We start from the raw sequence: 24,719 nt of genomic DNA, 5'->3' as shown, positions 1-24,719 counted from the left end.
CTCGGAATTCACTCGGAAGGAAAGCACCGCATGTGCGTTATTTTCGTGACGTCACCGGCCACGTCACACGGCCATAATTCCGATCCCTGGCAGGATATTAATCATTTCCCTCGTAATTCGGGAGTTTCCCTTGCACCACGGCGAACATTGAGAATAAAACTTGCATCCCTGCAAGCAGGCTCCCCAGAGGCTGGGCTTAAACTTTCCTTGGTGACAAATTCTCGAGTCTCTCCGGGGATCCCGGATGTTGTTCTAAACGAGGGTATGAAAAACCGTATCGACGCTTTTACGATATCCTTTTCCTAAGAAAGAGGTACCGACGCTTTTTTCCAGTCGAGTCTCGTGCTCATCGGGAGAGACAGAAAATTGGATTTCTCCTTTTCGAGCATTAAACTCCTAGCTCTCTCTCGCATTCGCAGTCCGTCCTTCGTCGACGACGGACGCGGAGCGGAGTCGCACGTGGTCGAGTTCGTAAAAGACCGACCAAAGCTCACCTTATGACGAAAAATATTAAATAATTTGTTAAATAACCAAATACAACATAAATTTCATATGCCCCATGCACCCTTTCATTCCCTTCAGAGTTTAAAAGAGGAATAAAAAGAATAAAAAATTCGCCCCAACAAATGATTTCCAAAATAAGGCCAGGATAATCTTGAAGAGGTCGGAGACAACGCGGAGCCGGAACGATTTGTACCTATTGAACGACTCGTGGTGAAAAAAAAAATGAGCGAGTCGGGCTAAGGGAAAAGGTTGTTTTTCCGGGTCTATTCGGAAAATGCGAAAAGTCTGGGCGAAAAGGAAGAATAGGGCCGTTGTGACGGAGGGCCGAGGGTGGGCAACCGCGTTTCCGTAGAGTGCCATTCGCGCCTCTTCGCGATTCAAATTCACTCAGAGTAATGGTCATTTTCGCAGGAGAGGTGGCTCCTCCACCCTCGAGAATGGCCCAGACTGCAGGCGAGAACTCGTTGGGCCAAATTTTAACGCGAAACTTCTCGATTACGACGAACCGACGCATTATCGTGCACTCCCCCGAGGGTCGTCCTGGTCTTCTCACGCCACGGGGAGAATCGGCCCACGGGTACCCGGAAGACCCTCGACTCTGTAAATAAAGAATGTTAAACATTTAACGTCTACATGGAGAGCCCGGTAACACCCAACATTGCGTTTCGCCAATAAGGGACTGAAAGGCTTGTTACGATTTTCACCATTCTACGTTCTGTCATGGAATAACTCCGAAGTAGATTAATTCCTACCACCCCCTTTCTTTGCCTTAACTATTAACTGCTGAACGAAGCGTCACGTCTTAAACGTCAAAAAACCGCAATAAGTATCCGGACTGCCTGATATATGTAATGGTATTTGGTAACAAAGGCCGAAACGCCCTCCGTCGTTACGCCCTCTCGTATTAACACGTGACGACATCAGTCATAAAAAATGTGGGAGGGAAATATATTCGGTTTCGGTGCCCTTCTGCGCATTTCCCAGCCCTCTGTATCGAACATTGTTTCGGTATACTTGGCCGAGCTAATTCCGAAAGTCGATATAGGCTCCTCGGTTCGTCGTAGAGCCGAACTTGTCGCGTCTGCCTCGTGATGTCATTTTCCACTTAATTTTTTACATCGTCAGAATTGTTCGCCATTTTCCGATTGGCGTTCCCACCTCGCTTATCGAGTCCGCTGCTTTGCGATTGGCTGCCGAGCTCGAGCTTCGGAGGGGCCGGCAACAATTAAAGCGTCAACCTTTATACTTTGGAGTTCAAGGGTCCTCCAGGAAATACGGAATTTAGATGGCGACAGTTTTTACATATCCATTAGATAATCGGTAGTCTCCCACTCGTGGCAGGCTTCGATTTTCAGTCCGGAGGAGGCCGGCTCGCCGACCGATTCCATTAAAACGGAGCTCGCCGAGGACCCCTGCGAATCGCGAACTCGAGCCCCAAGAATCTCGATTAACTTTAAAATTCGAGCCAGCCCCCTAAGAAAGTTCCCGGCGCTAAAAAATAATAGACCCGAAATGCGATCAACGTCGCCCGGCGTGAAGGAACGACGTGAATCCATCGATCGCCGACGCGGATCGCGCCCGGAAATAAGTTAATTAATTATAACGCATTCCAAAGTAAAATCGGGCTATATAAAAAATTCAAATAAAACAAACATTGGAGGCTCCGGCTATCCGATTTACAAAATCGGAGGACTCGACCGGGCGTTGACCCTGCTTTTTGGTTTCATCCTCCGGACTGATAAATCCGTTTTTAATTCCCGAATAATTATTTAATAAATGGTGAGATAAATCTGGGTGGAGATCCTCCTCGGTTGGAAGTACTGGGGCTGTTTCCTGGATTCGAGGTTCGTGGATGGACCCCTCTTCGTGGACTGAGGGGCTTTTTTGGCTTTGCGACACCTAGCACCCCAGGAAGTTCGAGATGTTGAATCAACGACGTGATGATTGCCTCGACCGCAAACTGGAAGACGGGGAGGCGATCTTCGAGTCGCGAATCGCTCGATCGAGGACGCAGAAGAAGCCGGAGGGTAATTATAATAATTAGGAAACTACGCGAGGTGGATAAAACGAAAAAATAAATCGCACCGGTCGGTACCTCCCGACGTATAACGAAGTTCCATCGAAGCCTTTTGACCAAATATTTCCAAGAACGATTAGCGTAATTAATTCCCGAGGTACTTCCGGTACTCGTCGATAAGCCGTACTTATTAGCGAACCCGAGGATGGCAAACTGCGAGATGACGGACCCTTGCATGCAAATTAGCTCTTCACCTGGCACAGGGCGCCTTAAATCGTCCGTCGTTAAGGCGTCGGTGCGTGATCGCGCAATTATTAGTGCTAAGATGGAAACGGACGAAAAAATTCGGGAAAGTAAATAGACTGCAGAGATGAGCCATGAACGTTCTAATAAATTTCTACCAGACCTTGCGCACAACAATGAGCCCGGAAAAACGCTCGTCTAAAATTCCAGATTACATATTCGACCAAACGCATTACCGCAGTCCAGTATACGAGGAGGCTTTTAGGAGATCGGTGGAAAATCCGGAGGAATTTTGGACGGAAGTCGCGGAATGCGTGGAGTGGAGTAAACCGTGGACGAAGATAATGGACAACTCGAACGAGCCGTTCACAAAATGGTACATTTAAAGTCCTATTAAGTCCTATTATCCGCGTAGATGGGACTACGAATTCCGGTAACTTTCCTCAAAACTCGGCCCTCGATTCGCAGGTACGTCGGCGCGGAAATAAACGCATGTCACAACGCAGTGGATCGGCACGTAAACGCAGGAAACGGCGACAAGACTGCACTCATTCACGACAGTCCACTAACGTCATCGATCCGAAAGGTCACGTACAATGAACTATTGGAAAAAACATCCTTGCTGGCGGGGGCATTATCCGACTTGGGTGTAACCAAAGGAGACAAGGTCCTCATCTACATGCCTTTAATACCGGAAACGGTAATGGCCATTCTCGCAACGGCGCGGCTCGGCGCAATTCATTCGGTGGTATTTGGAGGTGAGCAATCGATAGGCGGCAAAGTTCCCCGGACTCGAGGAAACAATGCAAAAAACGACGACAAATACGCTCGCCTTCTCGGATAAACTGACGAAAGAATGATCTAAATTGCACTTCAGGCTTCGCGGCGAAGGAGCTGGCCACAAGGATAGACCATGCGGAGCCGAAAGTGATCATCGCTGCCAGCTGCGGCCTGGAACCGAATAAAGTCATTAAGTTGGTTTTTTCTCTCGCTGGCTTTAACTTTGCGTGTCAATGATACGTGATACCAGGTAACCGTTTACCCTGGTCGTAGGTACACCACCATGGTGAACGAGGCAATGGGGATGATATCGGCGCCGAAGCCGGCGTGCATCGTTTATCAGCGAAGAAACGTGTGGGAATCTCCGTTATCGGCGTCCCAAATGGATTGGGACGAGGTCCTATCGAGAGCCAGGGCACATCCTTGCGTGGCCGTCGAGGCCAACGAGCCCTTATATGTTTTATACACATCGGGAACAACAGGTGATTCCTCCTCTGGCGAGGCGATACATCGCTCCGTAGTTTCCTTCCGACATTAGGATTAATTGCGGTCTACCGTGAGAGCTCGTATGAGAATTTAAGCGGATGCCGTTCCAGATCAGCCCAAAGGAATTCAAAGACCCGTGGGTGGGCACATCGCGACCCTCTGCTGGACCATGAAGCATGTATACGGGATGGATAAGAATTCCGTGTGGTGGGTCGCCTCCGACCTGGGATGGGTAGTTGGACACTCGTACATCTGCTATGGGCCGCTTTTGTACGGGACGACCAGCGTGATGTACGAGGGGAAGCCCGACAGAACGCCGGATGCTGGTCAATACTTCAGGTTAGACACCCATCCTTCGAGTTTGACTTCCTAGACGTCTCGATCGACGCCCTTCATCTTCCAGGATTATTAGCCAGCACAAGGTGAACGCGCTCTTCACCGTCCCCACCGCCTTCAGGGTGATCCGGCGCGCCGACCCCGAGGGCCTCCTACGTAAGAAGTATTCCACGAAGTCGTAAGTCCTTTACATAATTGCCTATTAGCTTTTTTCCCCTTAATGATTAATTCGGAAGGAAAGACTTGCCTTTCGCGCGAACCGATTCACCGTGCACAGTTGGGTAGCCGAGGATCGTTTGCAGGTTGAAGGCGATTTTCGTGGCGGGGGAGCACTGCGACTACGGGACCAAGGCGTGGGCCGAGAATACCTTTCAGGTGCCGATCCTTAATCATTGGTGGCAAACTGAAACGGGACACGCAATTACTGCTACTTGCGTAGGCCTCGGGCATAGTACGAATCCACCGAAGTACAGCACGGGGATGCCCGTTCCTGGGTACATCGGTAGGTCCCTTGTATGATCGCGGTACACGGATTTGCGAGAATACCCCCGTGATGAATCTTAAAAATATTCATTTACGCAGTTCGGATACTAAGAGAGGATGGCAGCAAGGCTTCGCCTTACGAGCTTGGAAGGGTAGCGGTGAAGCTGCCTCTACCTCCCGGCACCATGTCTACGCTGTACCAGGCTCCTGATAGATTCAAAGCCATCTACTTCTCAAAATACCCCGTAAGAGTATTCTTTGAAACGTAATCGGTCCGCTCCTATGGAGTCCGATATCTGTAATTGACGCGAAAGGGTGAACAATTGGAACTCCTCTTTCTTAAAATCACGATACGTCACGTGTTAGGGATACTACGATACGATGGATGCAGGATATATCGACGAGTTCGGCTATGTTTATGTGACAGCACGTGACGACGACGTTATAAACGTGGCAGGTCATCGGCTGTCCACCTCTGCACTCGAAGATGTTGTATTAGGTCATCCCGATATCGTGGATGCCGCTGTCGTCGGTGTACCGGAGTACACCAAGGGAGAAATACCCTTGTGCCTTTACGTCCTGAAAGAAGGTGAGTCCCTCGATTGCATATTTTTTTCCTTAACTCTAATTAAACCGATTCGACGTACTTCGATCTCAGGTGTTACCAAGCACGAGCTGGAGATAAATCAGGAACTGATATCCAGGGTCAGGGAACTTATAGGACCAATAGCGTCGTTTAAAGTAGCCGCCGCAGTCAAAGGGTTACCTCGGACTCGATCCGGGAAAACCTGCCGCAAATCGATTTCAGATCTTGCCCGTTCTCGAGTTGTAAGAGTACGTAGAAACACTTGTGTTAATTAATTTTTTCCAATCGCTTCTAGTGTAATCGCATGGCACAAAAGTAACGGAAGAGCTTATCTTTTTTTACAGATACCCAGCACTATCGAGGACCCTCGAGTCTATCGTGAGATAAAGGAAGTGCTTCAAAAATTGGGCTACGCTAAAATGGCACCCGATCCAGAATGACCACCAGAGCACGTCGATATGTTCCGTCTTGTTCTCCCTAATGTGCCTGTTAATTACAACAAAATAACTAAAATTAATGTCAGTAGTTAGATACTAGTCTCTAGAACACTTCTTACTAACTGATAGTAGTCACTGAATTTTTGTTGGTCCTGTTAGCCGATTCTTTGTTGGAGTATCGAAGTTAGTAGATTCTTAGGTGAAGTATTTACAAGCGTGAATTACAATTCCAAGGGTAAAAACGTTTATTTAGCAAAGAAAGACGTTTCTTTCCGCGTCGTTCAATTTGCGCAATCAAGTACAAGAATTGTATAAGTATAGAACACTGTTTCGTTGTACCGTCGACCGCTCAGTTTTTCTTCTTCTTCTTCTTCCCCTTTTTCTTCTTGGGAACTTCATCCGACACTTCCTCCACTTTTCTCTTTGATACTTCCTGCATTTCTACATCTTCCGCGGCGTCCATCGTTGGTTCAGGGACGCTGAATCCTGGAATCTATTTACATTATTTAATAAGATATTCCGGATAAAATGGAAAGGAACGAGCGTGTTAATCTTTTATTATATTTACCTGCGGCTTCACGAGTTTGAAGACCAGTTTTTCATGCTGGATATTTGAACTGTCTAAACTAAGTTGCACGACGACAGGGTCGAATGCGTGGAACACGATGTCGCCGCATCTTTGAGAATGATCTTCATCGTTGTAATGGAAATTAACCGACAAAGTCTCACCCTTATGGCTAAGGTATATGGTTCCTTCCATGCCGAACTTTGGAATCAAAATTTGGAGGGCATTCTTCCGTACGAAAAGTATGTAGCCTTCCTCCGTTTGCACCTTATTTTTAAAGAATAACTGGAATCGAGAAAAAAATGTTGACCGTAAAACCCAATTAATAAATACGAACTTGACTTAGAATAACTCTAAGTAGAAACTTACATGCGTATTGAGAGCAACCGAAGCTCGCCCGGCGTATTGAGCCATTCGATTTCGGTAATTTAAATTATGACACAGAGCGTGATTTTTTTTCTTATCCAGCAACTCCGGATAAGTTGCGTCCGCTCCTATACATACCGCTAATAATCGATGAACGATTATATCTGCATATCTGTAAGGCAGATAAAAAGGAATGTATTATCGATAATAGAATTTTCCCCTGCAGGTTTAAAAGCTGTAACATGATATGTAAATACTGTCAATCTATCCTCACCTCCTGATTGGCGAAGTAAAATGAGTATAAATTGGGCAAGCCAAACCGTAATGGAAATATTCCTTGGGCTGCAACATCCCACTAACGAAATAGACAGCTTGCATCATGCAACGAGTGGCCAAAATTCTTAACATTGTATTGAAATAAGGATTGTCCTCTTTGTTAGCATCGTTAAGAGACTGAGCCAGTTCTTTTCCGGTTGTTGTAATTATGTCGAATCCCTGATAAACATAAGGTCAGAAATAAATGGTTCTTCGAGTCATGTAAATTATTCAAACCTAATTTAATGAATCGCAAGATTTACCTGATTTCTACCGGCTTTAATTAATGGGTCGAAATTTGCTTGTGGTGGTTCAGGATGCCTTCTTAACATCGCGAATTCCGGGAATTCTTGTACAATCTTTTGGGCGACGGATATGTTTGCTAGCAACATAAATTCCTCGATCATGGAGTTTGTTTCCCGAATCTTTTTAGCCTCGACATCGATGGGATCGTGCGTTTCGCTATCTACCTGGAAGCGAATCTCAGGTGAAGCCAAAACCAGTGCCCTGTATAACAAAAAACCAAGATGTCAAATAATTTTATATAAAAGGCTGTTTTATTATATAATTAAACAATACGATCAAAACAACTTGCCCATTTTCCAGACGTCTCTGCTTCAGTATCTTAGCCAATTTATTAAGCTGTCGAAGTGATTTTGCCAAGGAATCTTGTTGCGATTTATCATCGATCTTCAGCTGCGCTTCCTCATATGTCATTGCTTGTCGTGATCGAATAACAGACTTACAGAATCTTGTTGCAATTATATTAGCTTCGTGATCCACCTCCCATATACAAGAAAAGGCAAATCTTTCTTCATTGCCTCGCAATGAACAAAGGTTTGAGCTTAATAATTCTGAAAAATGATAAATCATAGAAAATAATGCTCTTGTAATTTTTTCATGAATTAATAGGTATCATATTTAATTACCTGGTACCATATCGATCCTCTTGTCAACTAGATATACTGTAGTACCTCGCAGAGCAGCTTCCTTATCGAGTGCATTCCCAGGCTTAATGAAGTGAGACACATCTGCGATATGAACTCCCACCTCTAAATTACCATTCGGTAAATCTCTGCAGTGAAGTGCATCATCGATGTCTGTACAGCCTGGTGGATCCACTGAACAAATGTCTAAATGTCTTAGGTCTTCTCGCTGAGCAAGATCCTAAAAACAATTTTTTAATAATATACTTAAACCGCAATTACACATTTCAGTAAATCTCTCATTTTTATGTTATATATGCAATACAAATGCTATGTCCAAAGTATGTATTTTTACACAAAGAGGTACCGATCTGTAGAAACCTTTGAAAAAACAATCGACAAGATTCCTGAGTTAGACATTTTTGTTTCCCGACTTTGGCAAAATGTCTGACATCCACTGAAATTTCAACTCAGAACCATCCGTATCCACACATATCTTAGCATATTGCTTCAAAATGTAAAATTCATAAACTGCGGGCGGAAAGACAGTCCTCATGCTGACCATTTCACGATATGGATAAAAGTTTCGATCGCCACGAAAAACATTCTTCTGAGAAACTCATCAACCGCATTATATCAAGATTTCGAATGGTAAAGCGTGAAGCCGAGGTAACAGATTATTAGTAAATAGTATCATTAACCCAACCTAAGCCATTTTAATAATCATTTTTTAGAGTAACATGAATACACATGTAAACATCAAGCCCAGCGATATGAGTAATATTGTAGAAAAAAAGAACCTAAGTGACGAAACAAACATTTATAGTGGCACTGTCGAAGAGCATATATTAAACCGAAAAGTATCTCTGTCCGATGTATTACTGTTCTGTGGCCAACTTGACAAATTTGTCACATATCTCAAAAGTGTTAGAGATTTAAATTATTTGACAGATGAATATCCAAAGTAAGAAGAATCTCTAAATCATATTGAAGGTTAAACATCTCGTATAACCGTGTTAAATAAAATTTTCAGTGTTTTACAAAAACACGTAGATGCCAGTGCTAGTGAGCTTGAAGGTATGCTCGTGGAAGTAAAAAGTGCGCTGACAAACGTGGAACAATTAAAAAAGCAACACAAAATGATCAAAACTGAAAAAAACACCGTAAGAAAATTATTAAAAAGAATAAAAGATAACGGTAAGTAGTGAGATACAAATTTTTGTTCGTGTATCAAAAATCACCTGATGAATTATCCTACAGAAATTCGAGAGATGGAATACATTATATCGTTATATGATAAGACGATGTTCTCTCGATGGGAAAATGTAAAGAACACTACAAAATCTGACGTCCTCGAAGGAATGCTTTCCGATATAAAGGTTGCAACCCTCATTATTCTATCCCTTTCGTTCATAATAATTATGAAACAAAAAATTATATGTAGTATATCAATTGTAATTCCTTCAAAGGGCAAGCAATTTGCTTTGGAAAATCTGAGCATGCTTGTTACTCGAAAGCTTGATCATCTTCGAATTTATGTGCCACTGACAAGCAGCACTGAGAAAAATTCACCTAGGAAAGAAAAATCCATAATTCCACTTCCGTTCCCTTCCTTCTCTGTTACACCTAACAATGAATTATCCAAAATTTCACTTCGAGTACCTCCGCCGCCACCACCACTTCCGTCACCACCATCAATGTCAATAACATCATCACTACCACAGCCACTTCCAACTTCTATTTCACTGATATCACAACATGGGAAAAAAGCACAAAGACTATCGGTTCAAAAAAGACGTAGGTGAGAAAAAATAACATGTTTAAATAGCGGTTTGCATACTGAAAATTCAGTTTTTTAGGAGTGACTTTATGGCAATTTTTATTTCCCACAGGTCTGAAAGAAGAGAAGAGAACGGGGAGCATTCTCACACTGCAGTGAATATTAACGAAATTCTACTAACCCCTCTATCGTCAAGTGGACTTTCTCATCACACTGTTTTTGATACAAATAATAATTCAAACTCTGGCATGGCATCGCAAAATAATATTGCAAGTACGAGAGGTAGAAGTGGCATATACAACATATCTTTAATAAATAACATAAACAGCAATGGCTATCTTGGAACTGAATTACGAACGGAAATGCAAACAGTTTTGGAAGTTAGTGATTTTACATGAATTTATAAACACATAGCTTCTCCTAAAATAACACTTGTTTCAGGCTTTATTCGGTGATTTAAGAACGAGACCAACATTACTTGTAACAGAGAGCAACTCTAGTAATACAAACATTGAATCATCCAGGAAATATCAAGAAGAAAACTGAACTGTATACTTTTAATATCAATACAATGTACCGTTATTAAAACGTTAATTACATACAAACTCACCTCATCGGTAATGGTCCATGGCATTTTTGGAAGAAAACTAAGTACTGCATCAGAAAATCGACTATGAGGAACATCATGTTCCAGTAACAAGACCTCGTTTTCTGTTTCCTTATCTCCAATTTTTCCTAAAGCTCGAACAAAATGTCCTAATGGATATCTAGAATGACGTGGCCATGAATCTATTGCTACTATGATTCGCTGGTTACTCAAAATATCCACTTGTCTAGTTTCAATTCTAACTTTAGGAATTTTTCGTTCTGCAGGTACAAAAAGATGTTTCACTGCCTACAATCAATAATGTCAATTAATCTTTAGATTGTGCACTCAACCAGAGAAACAATGATAGAATCAAAAAAGCCAATAAAATTGGAAAACATACATTTCTAAGAGGGCTTGGCTGCAAAATACCACAATACTGCCTCCATTTTCTTTTGATAATTCCAACAATTATTCCAGTTGGAGTTTTTTCAATTGGCTTCGCTGGTGCTTGCTCAATTACTAACTTTTCATCGTCCAAAATATCACCAGGATCTTCTTCTTCATCCTGTAATACAAGGTCACAAGGGGCAGACCATTCATCTTCTGGTAACAATTTAAGAGCAACTATGTCACCATCAATTGCTCTGTTCAATCCAGCTCTTCCCTGAACAAGTACCTAAACATTGTTACAATATTTTATTAAAATATAATGTTGAATTTCATACAATAACAAAAATCCATGCTTACAAATTTTTCTATGCTTTCTACATTGACACTTCCTTCAAGAAAATTGTCCCTCGATGCCAGAAATGTTCCTTGTAAAATACTTCCATCCTTTATTCCCTCGTGTATTTGTGCAGGTGCCAAGTGCAATGGAAATAATGGTTCTTTATTACTTCCTTCTAATATATAATTGCGCTTATTTATTTTATCCAATAATAGGCCCGGATTATCCAGTGATGCAATGTATTCCTCCACTATTTAAATGACATAATTAAATTAACTGATCATTGTTACACTTAATGAACAATCAACAAATACTAACTTGACACTGCAGGAATCCCATCTTCAATAGCTTTCCTTTTATTTTCTGCATCATCAGTTAATAAAATAACTGTCACTGGATTCTGACTTCCCAACGTTAAATGTTTATTATACCATTTAACGGCAGTTCTTATGGCTCGATCATTTCGATCATTTATTTTTTCACCTGGCACGCGTTCTACGTATGTGTCTCTAATAAAGAAAGATACAACGTCGCAACATAAATAACACGATACTGTCTAAAGTTATAAAATAATTTAAAACAGCACCAACTTGTGATGTTCATTGACGAACACATAAAATCGTCGTCCCGGATCAGACATTAAGTCTTTTAATTTTTTATGTACATTAGAACTTCTATGTTGTACTTCATCAAATACCGTATATAATATTATTACATTGCAAAGAACATTTTCTTCTAGAATATGTATCTGTAATTGCATAACCTTATTAATTTACAAGCAAATATCCATTGAATAAATAAGAATAAAATAAAATGTTCAAATACATAAAAAGAAGTAAAACATTTCTAACAGATAAATATATCTGGATTGGTGACATTACATACTTGATCGAGTACAATGTTTGTGTCGAGCACTAAGTAATGAGGATTTGGAAATAAAGAACTTTTTAATCCAGGGTTTTCATCACTAAGAAGGACATCGTCATGTCTGTGGTTACAGGTATTGCATCCTTCGGAACCACACCATATATCATCACGGAGATAATGCTCTCTTACAATCTGTTGTTTTCAAGAAACTTATTAGTACCTAACCTATTCATGAGTATTCAAAACCAAATAAATTGTACCTTAAATATGTTCCCTCTTTTGCTTTTGCGAAAGAAAGTTTTGGTCGTTAACATCTTGCCGGTTCATTAATATTTTTCACTGAAAATGACAATTAACAATCATAACCTTACAAACATTATTAAGTGATCAAAAGCATGCTTTAGAATTCATTGGAATAGGAGTCCGGTATCGATGTATTAGAGTGTAAACGATACACCATAGTCCCACTGAGCGCGGCGCGTCAACGCGCCGAGGACGAACCAATCAAAATTGCGCATAACCTCCGCGTCACTTCCGCTGCAATTCTTAAATAATTTCTTACAATTTTAAAACGCTTTACTTGATGCAGAAAAAGTTTAATTTAAATTTACCTAAACCAAATCAGAATCACATATATATACGTAACTATAAGTTATTAGTTTATAAATATATTCATTTAATTTTGTATACTACGTTTCTTTTTTTTATCAATAAAAGGAACCGGTCTTCCGGACCTTTCCATTTCATATTTCATGTCTTCAAAATTTAAACCTCTAGACTGCGCCAAGTCCTTGAGGTAAACGAGGTATTCTTCGAAAGAGATGGCTCGCTTACGAAACTTGAAGAAACACAGACCAGTGTCTGTAGTCGTTACTTTGTTCATATCGAGGATCCGTGCTGCCTTTAACCACTTGTCACTCTGCGACAGGGGTAATAATTGTACACCCATTGCATTTGATAGAGGATCCATGTGACAGTATGCTAACGGATCGCTTAATATTAGAAAACTGTACGAAGAATGAGGGATTAGCCTGATGCACATGTCTTGCGTGTCTGGATACCTGAAAACATTTCCTCGAGAGGCACCACTTCAGCTTCCTCTTCTTTAATCTTCATCGAATGTTCCATGGGAGAAAATTAAAGAATAAAGATAACTGTAATAAACTAATACAAATTTTCCTGAAACAAAGCTTATGAATAGCTTTGATGTCTAACGCTCTTTCAATGATATTCCCTTTCTTGGATTTTGGCTCCGTACGTAAACCTGGTACCAGCGTTGTTCAACGATGTTTAACATAAAAGTTTGGTTGTAATCCCATATGTATTCCATGAATATAGATTCTAATGGGTAGTCTGGTATTATTACATACGTCGAAAGCAGAATACATATCTACATTTTTATCTACTGATCTCAATTTCCAGTAATTGTGTATTTTTTAATTTTATGTTATTTACCACCTGTATTAGAGCGATGCTTCCCATTTACGCTAATAGGTGGCACAATGGGTCCTTTATTTCAACTTATGAATACAGTCGGTAAAAAGAGTATAACAAAGTTCGAACCAAGAAACCTTAAGAATATTGAAAGCCGTGATTTGTGAGAGATTTATACCCTACATAAGCTTAGGTTCTTGTATGTCATTATCATCAATCACCGTTATCACCAGGTCTCGCTTGTCACAGAAAACCGCTACAGTTGAAAGTTATGGGCGACCAGTTTGGTAGAAATCATTAAACATAAGTAAAAAGAGACAAAACCGAGAGTGAATCACGAAGGAAAACGAGAGAAGCATGATCGACTCTCGCCTTGAAAATGGATTTATTCCGGTCAGTTAGCGCGCGGCACCACAACTAACCTCTACGCCTCACGGTACATCAGGACTCAATAAATCGACAGAAAGGTAAACTGACATAGTCCTGCTATATCTTTCTAATTTCGGAAACGGAGACACTTTTGCCACACCGAGAACTTAACGTTATCCAATTTTTCCTCACTTTTCTGACATTGTCTAACGACGCACAGTAGAGGACAACGCGCTGGCACGTCTGAACCTGTCCGAGTCACGGTCTGCACGCCGGAAAGATTATTTCCTTGAAATAGGAAAGAAAACCCAAAAGACGAAATGGACGCTGCACAGAGAAGTAAGTCTACTTCGTAATTAATTTAATACGTGCCATGAAAGACTCCGCCAAAGTTTATTTCTGTTAGAATGTGAAAAGATCCAACATGCGCATGCGCGATGAACGCATCGTTTCTGCTGACGTCACACTTGGTTTTGCTCGACTCTGAGAACGAGGAGGTGCACAAAAACCACCTGTTAACCTTGTGTCATGAATTCTATGAAGACCCAATATATTTAATATGACCTCTACCCTGCTCCTTCAATATTTTTAATGTACCTTGTTAGGTAGAATTAATTTCATGGACAATGTAGCAATTTATTTTCATGAAACTTTTTGCCGCCTTGGGCAATCGCGCTCCTGTTCGTAAACCTTGTCCGCGTTTCCTTTTTACGCCCGAGGTAAGATAGCAAAGGATACGAATTACGCAAGCTTCACAATATACTCGGTACTCCAATAGATAACGATCGTCCTTAATTCGCGGACGTTAAAATGAGAATGGAATCATATCTTGAGGGCGCGGATAAAGTATCGATCACGCTGTTTATAATTACAGTATTTCAGCGGTAACCAATTCCAGATTAATTCCGTTCTATTAATAATAGCGTAGGAAGCGTGCGGTACTTGATAACCGTATCATCCTCTTCGTCACGACGTGTCACGCCACAAAGCACGCACGTTGATTTCTCGACGCACGTGTTTTCTCAATGCACGTGAAAATTACCATATGCGTACATTTGCAATCTGGCGATACTCCTTAGCATAAACATTCGTCTTTTTTTATCATATTAATTAACGTGACCCTTATCGATGCTCCCTGGTGATCGAAATCTGGTCAAATGAATCTACACGTATGAAAATGTCAACGAAGCCAAAATATCGTTCCGATTGAAGTACAGAATTTTCGTTGGCTGTCTTAAAAATCGGGAACTAGAATTTGCATTAAAAAAAAACCTCATTTCAAGATCTCCAAGTCAGGTCGCAATTGCATTACGTAGTTTGTTGATTGACTCGCGTTCTGGTGCATCGATCATCGAAGTCAAGTGCAACTTTTATGACGCGATTATCACTCCTTTCACTGACAGGCGTCGAATAACATGCCGTGAATATCCTGCCTCACATCGACACCGCATTATACTCAAATTAGACTCCTATAATTAAAAAAAAATCGTTACTTCCGCGATGCTCCACAAACACTGTTTCGTCATCGAGATAACCTGAAAATTCTATAACGAACTGGGTGGTAATTTCAAGGTTGGAATTAATATGGCCAGACCGCCTCAGGATTTGTTCCATTGAGGAAAATCCCTCTGGTCGAGTCGTTATACTTCGGGGCCGCAGGAAAAATTGCCTTTCGACAGCGCGGAGATATTTTCATATACTTTGCTGTATTTCGCACAGTCATTCTCTTAATGGCGCCTCCGGAGTACTCGCGCGTACCTATTACTCATCAATAATGCATGGCTTCGGCGCTGCGCATCGACGTAACATTTCCGTCCGTTAAAAATCTCCCGTATTTCGCCGACGAAACTTCTAACCACCACGTGTCTCTCTTTCCCTCCGTTCATTCTACACGCGGAATAATTCTCGTCTCTTTTAACCCTCTTCGCGGCGTCGATCGGTTCGACCGCCGCCATTTTGTTTTAGATTTCAATGCCCGAAACGCACATCCTGAGGCGTGATCGACGATGCACTAATGAATACCTGAAATTAGATTAGCACTTAAAGTGTCGGACACGTTAATGAATATTCATCCCACTTATTCTCTGGGGAAATTTTAGTTGATATGCAGTGGTGCCGCATAACAACAAAGGAGAATAAATATACCGGCCAGTTATCGTCGTGATGAGACATTACGTGATTACAAGCCGCTTCCCCGTCTTCTTGCGCAACTCCCCACCTTCCGTTTCTTCGAATTTTGCACTTCTATGTTTTTCTTATCATTCCCAAACTTTCCACGGTTTAATGTCGAACATTTTTCACGTCTTCTTTGGGTTTAAAAACCTCGGAGAGCCTGAAAATACGTCGCTGCGTCTTTCGGCTCTTCGTCGCCATTTTGACTGGGAACCATTTTTTTTATTCCCCTCGAGGTCTATATTTATTTGCACTCTAGGATCTCGCGATTACCCCTGTTTCTTCAAAAACATTGGAAAAATACAGTTATGCTCAATTTCTCCCGGCGCCTATGTCAGTCGAATATTACGAGCGAGTTTAAAGATGTGTGCGTGTAGTGTTAGTTTACGTACTTCACAGGACCGAGCTCCGTTCAGTCAGTGGATCATCGATCAGTTTCTGATTCATGGTCGTGCTGGTAGCACATCAAAGCAATCACCGTCAGTGATAAGAGCGGTTGTGACTTAAGTACCGAAATAAATTTCCGAGAGCTTAAATTTATTTGCAGACAAGATGTCGAGTAAGTTGAATATGAAGAAAAGAAGGGGAAAGAAAATAAAATAAACAAAATAGTGCAAACGTGTCACCGCGAGAATTAAATTTCGTACCGCGAAATTCTGCAAATGCGGAAAGTTGAATTAATTTTCAAGAGTTAACGAGAACTGGAATTTTCAGGACACGTGTTTTTAGTTCTAGAAGTAGTTAACGTTAAATGGGTTGAGCAGAGAAAATGAATAAAATGTCATTTCCTAAAAATGAAAGCCAGTGATAGGAAATATGTGACGATCCCTTATCTCCCGTTTTTCACATCGCACATTTTCGCATCGGCGATAAGATACGTTTGTTTAGCTGAAGAAAAGCGATTTCCATGTTTTCTCATTGGGAAATTAAGATACGATATCTGTGTATAATTACGAACTCGATTTTTTGGTCAACTTCGTAAACGAAATAACGATGACAAATGTAGTGCAGTATTGATTGACAAATTATCCGAACCTGTACTAGGGTCGGTTTAACAGAAAATGTAGATAAATATTAACGCGTTATTTTATATTTATCCAGGGAGGTCCACGGAGGAGAGCTTGAAGCTCATCAGGGAATCCTTGAAATCGTCCGAGATGGACCACATGGAAGGGACACATTTTGACGATAAACTTCCCCACGTGTTCGTAACATTGGGGGCTTCGGTAAGTGCGCGCCGATAAAAAGTATTCCATTAAAATTATTTATAGAGAGCTTATCACCTCTGTATGAAAAGCTTACACGACGATTCCTTTATCCAGGGGGATTTGGCGAAGAAGAAGATTTACCCTACGCTTTGGTGGCTCTTCCGGGACAATCTTTTGCCAAGGCCTACGACCATTATCGGGTACGCAAGGACCCACTTGACGGTGAAGCAATTGCGAGAGAAATGCCATCAATACATGAAAGTGAAGCCAGAAGAAGAGGAGAAATACGAGCGGTTTTGGAAACTGAATCACTACATTGCCGGGTCTTACGACAAACGACAAGATTTCGAGGCGCTTAATCAGGAGATCGAGAAACACGAGTCGGAAATTTCGGCAAATAGATTGTATTACCTGGCATTACCGCCAACCGTATTTAGACCAGCAACGGTACAGATAAGAAACACGTGCATGGGTACAAAGTGAGTCCGGTTAAAATCAATTACCGTATACATTACTCGAGACGGTTTTTCCATTTTTCATGACAATTTATCCAAGCTCGGGGATCCAAGGAGAATTTATAGATTCCGTTCAGCTTGGATGAATTTTTTAATACAACACTGTAACAATTATGGATTTATTTTGTAGAGGTTGGACGAGGATAATCATAGAAAAGCCGTTTGGTCGTGACGATGAGACCTCTCGTCAATTATCGGACCACCTGGCTTTCCTTTTCAAGGAGGACCAAGTATACCGTATTGACCATTACCTGGGGAAAGAAATGGTACAAAACCTGATGACCTTGAGGTTTGGAAATATAATATTCAACCCCACGTGGAACCGGGATCACGTTGCCTGCATACAGATAACGTTCAAGGAACCCTTTGGAACCCAAGGCAGAGGTGGATACTTTGACGAGTTCGGAATAATTAGAGACGTAATGCAGAATCATCTGTTGCAAATTTTATCGTTGGTTGCCATGGAGAAACCTGCGTCTTGTCAACCGGACGATATTAGGTAAGATTAAGACTAATTAAGTCTGGCTAAGGTACACGTATGCTATGAGATATATTAATAACGAATGACTCTCGTCGTGTTTCTTTGTCCGTGGACAGGAACGAAAAGGTGAAAGTATTAAGGTATATAAAAGAACTGAACTTAGATGACGTAGTGTTAGGACAATACGTTGGAGACCCTGAATCCGCAGATCCTGAGGCAAAATTAGGCTACTTGGATGACCCGACAGTTCCTAAAGACTCGAATACCCCGACCTTCGCTATGGCTGTATTAAAAATCAATAATGAACGGTGGGATGGTGTTCCGTTCATATTGAAATGTGGAAAAGGTAGGCTGTTCACCCTAATTGCTTAGGTTGTCGCGAATTAAATATATTTTTACCACTATTAGCCTTAAACGAGCGCAAAGCAGAAGTACGAGTTCAATATCAAGATGTGCCTGGTGACATTTTTGAGGGCAAAGCTAAAAGGAACGAATTAGTGATAAGAGTGCAACCCGGTGAAGCATTGTACATAAAGATGATGACGAAATCGCCAGGTATTACTTTTGACCTGGAAGAAACAGAGTTAGATCTGACGTATGGTAATAGATACAAGGTAAACGAATTATTCTTTTTTTTTGCTACTCTTGGTTACCAGCAGTAAATCTAGATATGTGTATTTGATATCTTTATAGGACCTAAAATTACCCGATGCTTACGAGAGACTTATATTAGATGTATTTTGTGGATCCCAAATGCATTTTGTACGCAGTGACGAACTGTCCGAGGCATGGAGAATATTTACCCCTTTGCTTCATCGGTTAGAAAAAGAGAATATTCAGCCAGTTCCATATAAGTAAGTTATTTACATGCATATATTTTTGGGTTGTATAACGTATGTTTTAAACATCCTTTTCTTTTTGTTTACGCAGGCATGGCTCTCGAGGACCAAAAGAAGCCGATGAAATGGCTAAGCGAAGTAATTTTAGGTATTATGGTTCATATAAATGGATCCATCCTAATCACCATTAAGAAAAAAAAAGCTATTGCAAGATATTCAGTCAAATAATTACGAAACAAAAGTGGTTCGATCGACATAACATTTCGACGCTCATGAACTCTACATTCCATCTTGTACAATTCATCATTTTATATGCATAGATTCATGTATCGTACATTTATTGTACTGCGCAATTTATACCGAGTGTTAATGATTCGTCTTAAATCTAAGTGACGTTTTATCATGCGATTTTTTCACTTTAAAGAGATTGTAATAAATTTATAAAATTACAGACCGATGAGAATACAAGGTATCGTTTACTACATGAAATGATCCAACTATCTCTAAAAATCACTCTTCTCAATAAGACTAGCAGTAAATTTATGTCACGTACAATTTAATTGATACAATTTAATGGACATCCCTGTTAAAAGTATTTTTACATATAAAGTGGTTTGAAAAACTTTGTAAAAATTAAATGACGATAAATATTGATGGCAAGAGTGGTTTAATGTTTCATTTGATCATTATCCAATGACTGTGTATCGTTTTATGTGCTGCTTGCTATTCGCTTTGCGATTCATTACTGATTATTAACTATACATGAAATCGGAGCCTAGATAAAAAATGTGTAAAATGCGAGAAAAACGCTAAGATCGCTGAGTACACGAATGTCTGCTACGGGAGTAGTCCATTAAAACCTATCGACTGCATGATGTAAGCTAAATGCTAATCTCACCGAGGCATTACACTCTACAATTCTCACTTACACCAGAGCACGTTTTGTCAAGTACGGTTACATTCTTAAGTGTAAATTCTAATGTAAAATAAGAAATATATCAGATAAAGATAATAGAAATTGCACAAAATAAATTAAACTAAAAATATGTCCATGTACAAAAGAACAGAATAGAATTGTATGTTTCCTTGAAGAACAAAAGGCATTTAGAAATTGAGGACTCCCATTGCTCGGCCAATTTCTTAATCATTATATTACAATTTTGCAATGTAAGTAAATTAATTACTGCAATGTGTGCACCCCTGACATAGTCCTGGGAACATATTGTCCTATCACCACTTCGCAATACATACTATAATTCATTAGTAGTCCCGCAAAATTTCACAATTTGGACAAATATTTTCTCAGACATCAGAGATTACCATACTTTTCTTTCTTTTCTTAATATAATAACTTAAATCTCACATGCTGCAGGATCCAATAATTCGTCCCAATTAATTGTTGTTTGGAAAACTTCTTGCTGCAACCACAGTTCATAATGCTGTTTGAACTCATCCGTCAATTCAATGTTCGTGCCTAGCACGGACTGAATCGATGTATCGACGGGTTCAAATTCCTCGTCTTTGTTTAAATTAGAGTATCGTCGATTGTTGAATATATCAACACATGCACGCAGTGCACACTCTTCACCTTGTAAGTCCCAAGGTCGCGCCACCAAATCTGATAAAAAGTAACGAAATGATTTTTTTTTTGTTCACATAAGTACAGTTCCAGATTGTATGTATTAAATGAATATAATATTTGAAATATTAAATAATTTTGGTGAAACTCACCATTGCCATATGCCCAATCATCATTTAGGCGATGTCGCACTTTAGAGTAAATTGCGCTTATCGTTTTCATGTTTGTCTTGCGCCACTGTCTACCGAGATACTTAGTCTGCATCTTCAACAACTTCAATACATATAGTTGCATTATAGCCTGCCTTACTTTCAAGGTACGTTTCAAAATTGGCGCAGCCTTAAAAACTACTAGCATCTGTAAGGTAAAAGAGTGAAAACTATTAAATATCCTCGTTCCATCAATATTTCGTTAGAGAAATTTATATATCCCTCTTACCATTATTCTGCTATGTTTCCATTTGGTTAATTTGTTCAGGATTCGTAAAAGGTTAATACACGAGAAGACATTGCGCCATGAATACGTTTGACAGTCGCCTATCTCGAGGTTCTCTATCGTTAACTCTGGTTGGTCCCCGATCACACAAGTAGGAAAGTCTAAAATCGGAATTCTAAACAAAAATAAATATGCATGTAATCAAATATATCTGAAAACGTTCCATAATAAATATATGTATAAAAGTTCATGTACGTGTATCGAGCACTTACATATTTTTAGCTTCAATGTATGCCAGGATATTCTGATTAAAAAATTTGAGGACAAGAGGAATACAATTAGCAAACACCAAATGTTGAGACATAAATTCAAATTGATATATGTGATTTATTTTGAAGTGTTTTAGCAAAAGCAGCAATATCGCGGAAACGGCTTTAACGATAATCTCTTTGTGTCTATTCACGTCAATTCCTAATTTCATTGACTGCAATACTGTCATCCTGTAAATAGCGAAACGTTGATAATTAAATAGTGATGTAATCAACAGAAATATGTACTTTAGATAGTGTAATGTACAGAATACGTACGGCATTTCCTCGGGCAATACGTCAGCCATAATATTTATACTGTCACTTTTAGATTTACTAGTAGGCGCAGCAGCAAGTAAAACTTTTAACAGTGCAATCATGTATTGCGGAAGATTTGGCAAAATTGCTTGGTATAAAATTTCTGTAGGTGTCTGACGGGGTGGAGGTTCCACCGTGCTTAATGGATTTCTAGCTATTTCTTCTTCCTTCTGGATCTGAATTTCTGATAAAGATGTATACATGTGCTACAACAAATGCATACCGCTGAAGAATTGACTCTTCCAGAAATTTTCTTACATTTCGATGAAACGATAACCGAATATTTTATTATACCTGTTTAAGGGTGTTTACACCTTCATGAATAGGTTGAGGAAGCCCTGCTAAACTTTCTCTATCTCCATCCAATTTATATCCAACAAATTTTAATCTAGAAACATCTAGAAATGTGTCAATATCCTTCTGCCTTACTTTCGGAGTCCAAGGTAAACCTATTGATTTAAAGAAAAAAATAATTTATCTGGTTATAAAACTTGAGTAAATGTCATCGTTGGGTGACGAAACATTTACATGTAATTTGATACGATTAGAATCAGAGACAGAAATTTCAATGGACGTCTGAACAAAATGTCAGATTTATTCTTAACCTACCCTTACTTTTAGTGGATTGTGGAGTGTCGGGTCTTGGTGGCTGCTGATTTTTAATAGTTTTGTTATGTGGCTGATTTGACACAGGTGGAGTACACATAAAAATAATTACATCTCCATTGTGTTCAACATGTAAACCATTGGTAGAATTTTCTCCATCTTCAAAATCTGAAGCAAGGCCCGCCTCATCTAATGATCTCTGCTTCATCAAGTTCTGCAAAATATATATAAATATAACATAAGACATCTTTTTTAACTAACAAGTGAACAGCAGGTAATCTCAAAAATAAAAGTTGAACCAACCCTTCTGAATGGTCGACTATGCTTCTTTTGATTTTGTGGTTCCAACAAATCAGTTGCAGTTATCGGTGGAGTACTAGATCGCATTTCACTAGCAACTTCTATCGTGTCTTCCTGTTGATTGTCTAACCCAGCTTCTTCACGATACTTTCTTTTCAATTGCTTCAAAGTTTCCATACCACCCAAGGAAAAAAGGATCAATTTCCATAATAATAAAAGAACCTTTCTCATAGGGAAATGTGGTGCTGACCCAGTACAGAATGTTGTAACCATACCCAGAAGTTTGACTGCCAGTAATTCCTCTCCGAATGGATTTACTAGTTAAAAAAATTTGTATTTAATAGATTTATAATAATTTTAATATGGTAATTAACAATGACTTACTGATTTCCTCCTTGAAAGCTTCTACGTGATGCTTATATTCACTATCAGGATTTTTTGCTTCCTCTCGCATAACTTCAGTAATAATATACAAAACAGATATAATTACACGAAGATCTACTGAGTCAGTTAAGCTAACAGCTAATTTTCTCATGGCCGAACTTGCTGCGATACCATTCCTGTGATAACAGAAATAAAAGTACTTTTTAATCACAGGTAACCTGGCTAAAATACATAATTCTACATGTACAAAATCTTACTCGATTTCAATGTTTAGTAACTCGACAAAAGCTGCGAATACTCCAGCTTCGTACAATAGCATAACATTTCGTCTTGTCCAGTCTTGTTGTTCCCTGTCAGATTGTACTTCGGCCCAACAACCTTGAGCAAGATAAAGGACGCAGCGAGCAGCTGTCATCCTTAATTCTTTATTGGAAATCTCCAATTGATCTAATAGTTTATAGATTACAGATTTCTGTTGAGATCTTTTAAGAGTTTGCCACCAAGGCCTTAATTTGTACCATTCCATTTGATCTTCAAATGCCTTCAATTAAATCAATAACCTCATTGTATATCCTCAAAAAAAAAAAATTTAACAAGCGTTATGTACACAAGTATAAAAATTTTACCATAAGGTTGAGTTGTAGTTCACTCTTTTCCGAATAACTGTACAATTCGGCGATTTCATACACATGTTCGTCGGCATCAACATATGTAAAGTCCAAGTCTGAACATTCTGGTCCATCCTATTATATGTAATAAAATACATAAGACGTATTACATGCATTAATTGTAGAGCAAGTGCCAAAGAAGTCCTAACCAATTTAACATCGTCGGCAGAATGCTCCGAAAGAATATTGCTTGTCCTCGAATCGATATCATTAGAGCGAGGAATTATTTAGATGTAAATACTTACATCGGAGTCCTGCATTTGTTCGCGTGCACCTCCTCTAGTTTCTGTTTCCATCCATTTAGAATTTAGAAGCCACTTCTTTCTGTTTCCGTTTCCATCTATTACTATTCTGTCTGTTACTGAAGGTGCCTCCAACACATCGGAATTAGAGTCTCCCATGAAACGCGTGAGAGAGTCCTTTCAGTTGCACAAGTCACGATGAATCTTTCCCACCTTTGTCGTTGATTTGCCAGTATCCTTTATTCCGAACCAACCTCCACCGTACCCGACGTTACTCTGTCAAAGGAAACCATCGGAAGCGTTGACTGTCAGCCTGTCGGAGTAACTCAACGTGAAGAAACGTAACAAGGGTCAGAGACCTGACGATAAATCGAGAGAACTTAATAAGTAAATTCGCAACAAAATCCTGCAAACCTCCGAGACTCCCGACCGTTTACAGCCGTTCGCCAACAATTTTAACGATCTTAACGCAAAATGGAGCAAATGGAGGACAGCGAGTAACGAAATTGTTGAAGAAGCCATACAACCGTTTGCGAGCGTGCTGCACTCTCGCGGGGTATTACAAACTAAAATAACCATTCACAGGGCCATCTACTAACTGGTCAAGAATCCGGGTAAAGTCTCGATTACAGGTAAAGTAGATATTTCAGTCATTAGAACTTACTATATTTCCGTGCCACCCAACGTTAAACGTATGCCATCCTCTCGATCGACTTCAATAACCTTCTAATCGAGTTCAGCTTTCTTCGGGAATCTACTTTCATTCCTGTTTCAACCAGTTCTATCGGCTAGGCGAGGTAGAGTGCGTTAGTCGAGAAGCGTCGATTCGCGGGCGCCATCTTGCATTTTCGTTC

General features: G+C 40.1%; 6 protein-coding genes across 9 annotated transcripts; 3 read left to right on the top strand and 3 right to left on the bottom strand.

The window, feature by feature from the left end:
- The first annotated feature begins 1,832 nt into the window (after window positions 1-1,832).
- LOC105697962 (acyl-CoA synthetase short-chain family member 3, mitochondrial) lies at window positions 1,833-6,215 on the top strand. The gene is made up of 12 exons (XM_012421726.2): window positions 1,833-2,531; window positions 2,975-3,140; window positions 3,233-3,522; window positions 3,642-3,738; window positions 3,818-4,026; window positions 4,141-4,369; window positions 4,434-4,544; window positions 4,669-4,868; window positions 4,949-5,094; window positions 5,216-5,438; window positions 5,508-5,683; window positions 5,780-6,215. The coding sequence occupies exons 1-12, from the start codon at window positions 2,426-2,428 to the stop codon at window positions 5,873-5,875; spliced, it is 2,049 nt and encodes a 682-aa protein (XP_012277149.1). The 5' UTR covers window positions 1,833-2,425; the 3' UTR covers window positions 5,876-6,215.
- Window positions 6,094-20,474, bottom strand: LOC105697960 (exosome complex exonuclease RRP44). Of its 3 annotated transcripts, none has more exons than XM_012421723.2 (15): window positions 20,389-20,474; window positions 12,268-12,346; window positions 12,026-12,199; window positions 11,731-11,888; window positions 11,459-11,649; window positions 11,161-11,390; window positions 10,814-11,089; window positions 10,435-10,719; window positions 8,048-8,285; window positions 7,714-7,972; window positions 7,382-7,625; window positions 7,078-7,298; window positions 6,807-6,975; window positions 6,441-6,722; window positions 6,094-6,365 (listed from the first exon to the last, which is right to left on the bottom strand). In XM_012421723.2, the coding sequence occupies exons 2-15, from the start codon at window positions 12,319-12,321 to the stop codon at window positions 6,222-6,224; spliced, it is 2,925 nt and encodes a 974-aa protein (XP_012277146.1). In that variant the 5' UTR covers window positions 12,322-12,346; window positions 20,389-20,474; the 3' UTR covers window positions 6,094-6,221. The 3 variants fall into 3 exon arrangements, with proteins under 3 accessions (XP_012277146.1, XP_012277147.1, XP_012277145.1); XM_012421724.2 differs by lacking the exon at window positions 20,389-20,474 and adding an exon at window positions 14,003-14,089; XM_012421722.2 differs by lacking the exon at window positions 20,389-20,474 and adding an exon at window positions 13,069-13,152.
- Window positions 9,310-10,348, top strand: LOC105697964. Its single transcript, XM_023434752.1, has 4 exons — window positions 9,310-9,423; window positions 9,514-9,845; window positions 9,937-10,106; window positions 10,266-10,348. The coding sequence occupies exons 1-4, from the start codon at window positions 9,316-9,318 to the stop codon at window positions 10,277-10,279; spliced, it is 624 nt and encodes a 207-aa protein (XP_023290520.1). The 5' UTR covers window positions 9,310-9,315; the 3' UTR covers window positions 10,280-10,348.
- On the bottom strand, window positions 12,584-13,060 carry LOC105697896 (TPPP family protein CG45057-like). The gene is made up of 2 exons (XM_012421627.1): window positions 12,701-13,060; window positions 12,584-12,618 (listed from the first exon to the last, which is right to left on the bottom strand). The coding sequence occupies exons 1-2, from the start codon at window positions 13,047-13,049 to the stop codon at window positions 12,584-12,586; spliced, it is 384 nt and encodes a 127-aa protein (XP_012277050.1). The 5' UTR covers window positions 13,050-13,060.
- LOC105697963 (glucose-6-phosphate 1-dehydrogenase) lies at window positions 14,039-19,509 on the top strand. Of its 2 annotated transcripts, none has more exons than XM_012421727.2 (8): window positions 14,039-14,149; window positions 17,084-17,208; window positions 17,305-17,669; window positions 17,836-18,204; window positions 18,303-18,532; window positions 18,595-18,800; window positions 18,880-19,040; window positions 19,117-19,509. In XM_012421727.2, exons 1-8 carry the CDS (start codon window positions 14,131-14,133, stop codon window positions 19,214-19,216), a joined length of 1,575 nt encoding a protein of 524 aa, XP_012277150.1. In that variant the 5' UTR covers window positions 14,039-14,130; the 3' UTR covers window positions 19,217-19,509. The 2 variants fall into 2 exon arrangements, with proteins under 2 accessions (XP_012277150.1, XP_012277151.1); XM_012421728.2 differs by lacking the exon at window positions 14,039-14,149 and adding an exon at window positions 16,405-16,541.
- LOC105697961 (striatin-interacting protein 1 homolog) lies at window positions 19,676-24,386 on the bottom strand. The gene is made up of 13 exons (XM_012421725.1): window positions 24,280-24,386; window positions 23,869-24,178; window positions 23,582-23,698; window positions 23,213-23,496; window positions 22,956-23,131; window positions 22,575-22,888; window positions 22,275-22,485; window positions 21,960-22,114; window positions 21,627-21,871; window positions 21,312-21,539; window positions 21,043-21,214; window positions 20,757-20,961; window positions 19,676-20,643 (listed from the first exon to the last, which is right to left on the bottom strand). Exons 2-13 carry the CDS (start codon window positions 24,022-24,024, stop codon window positions 20,378-20,380), a joined length of 2,529 nt encoding a protein of 842 aa, XP_012277148.1. The 5' UTR covers window positions 24,025-24,178; window positions 24,280-24,386; the 3' UTR covers window positions 19,676-20,377.
- Between the last annotated feature and the right edge of the window lie 333 nt (window positions 24,387-24,719).

Source organism: Orussus abietinus, unplaced genomic scaffold (genome assembly GCF_000612105.2).
Source record: "Orussus abietinus isolate OABI.00-Male unplaced genomic scaffold, Oabi_2.0 scaffold1, whole genome shotgun sequence".
NCBI classification, from domain to species: Eukaryota; Metazoa; Arthropoda; class Insecta; order Hymenoptera; family Orussidae; genus Orussus; species Orussus abietinus.
The sequence above is the reverse complement of the archived record's forward strand: the minus strand, read 5'-3'. Positions and strand labels throughout refer to the sequence as shown.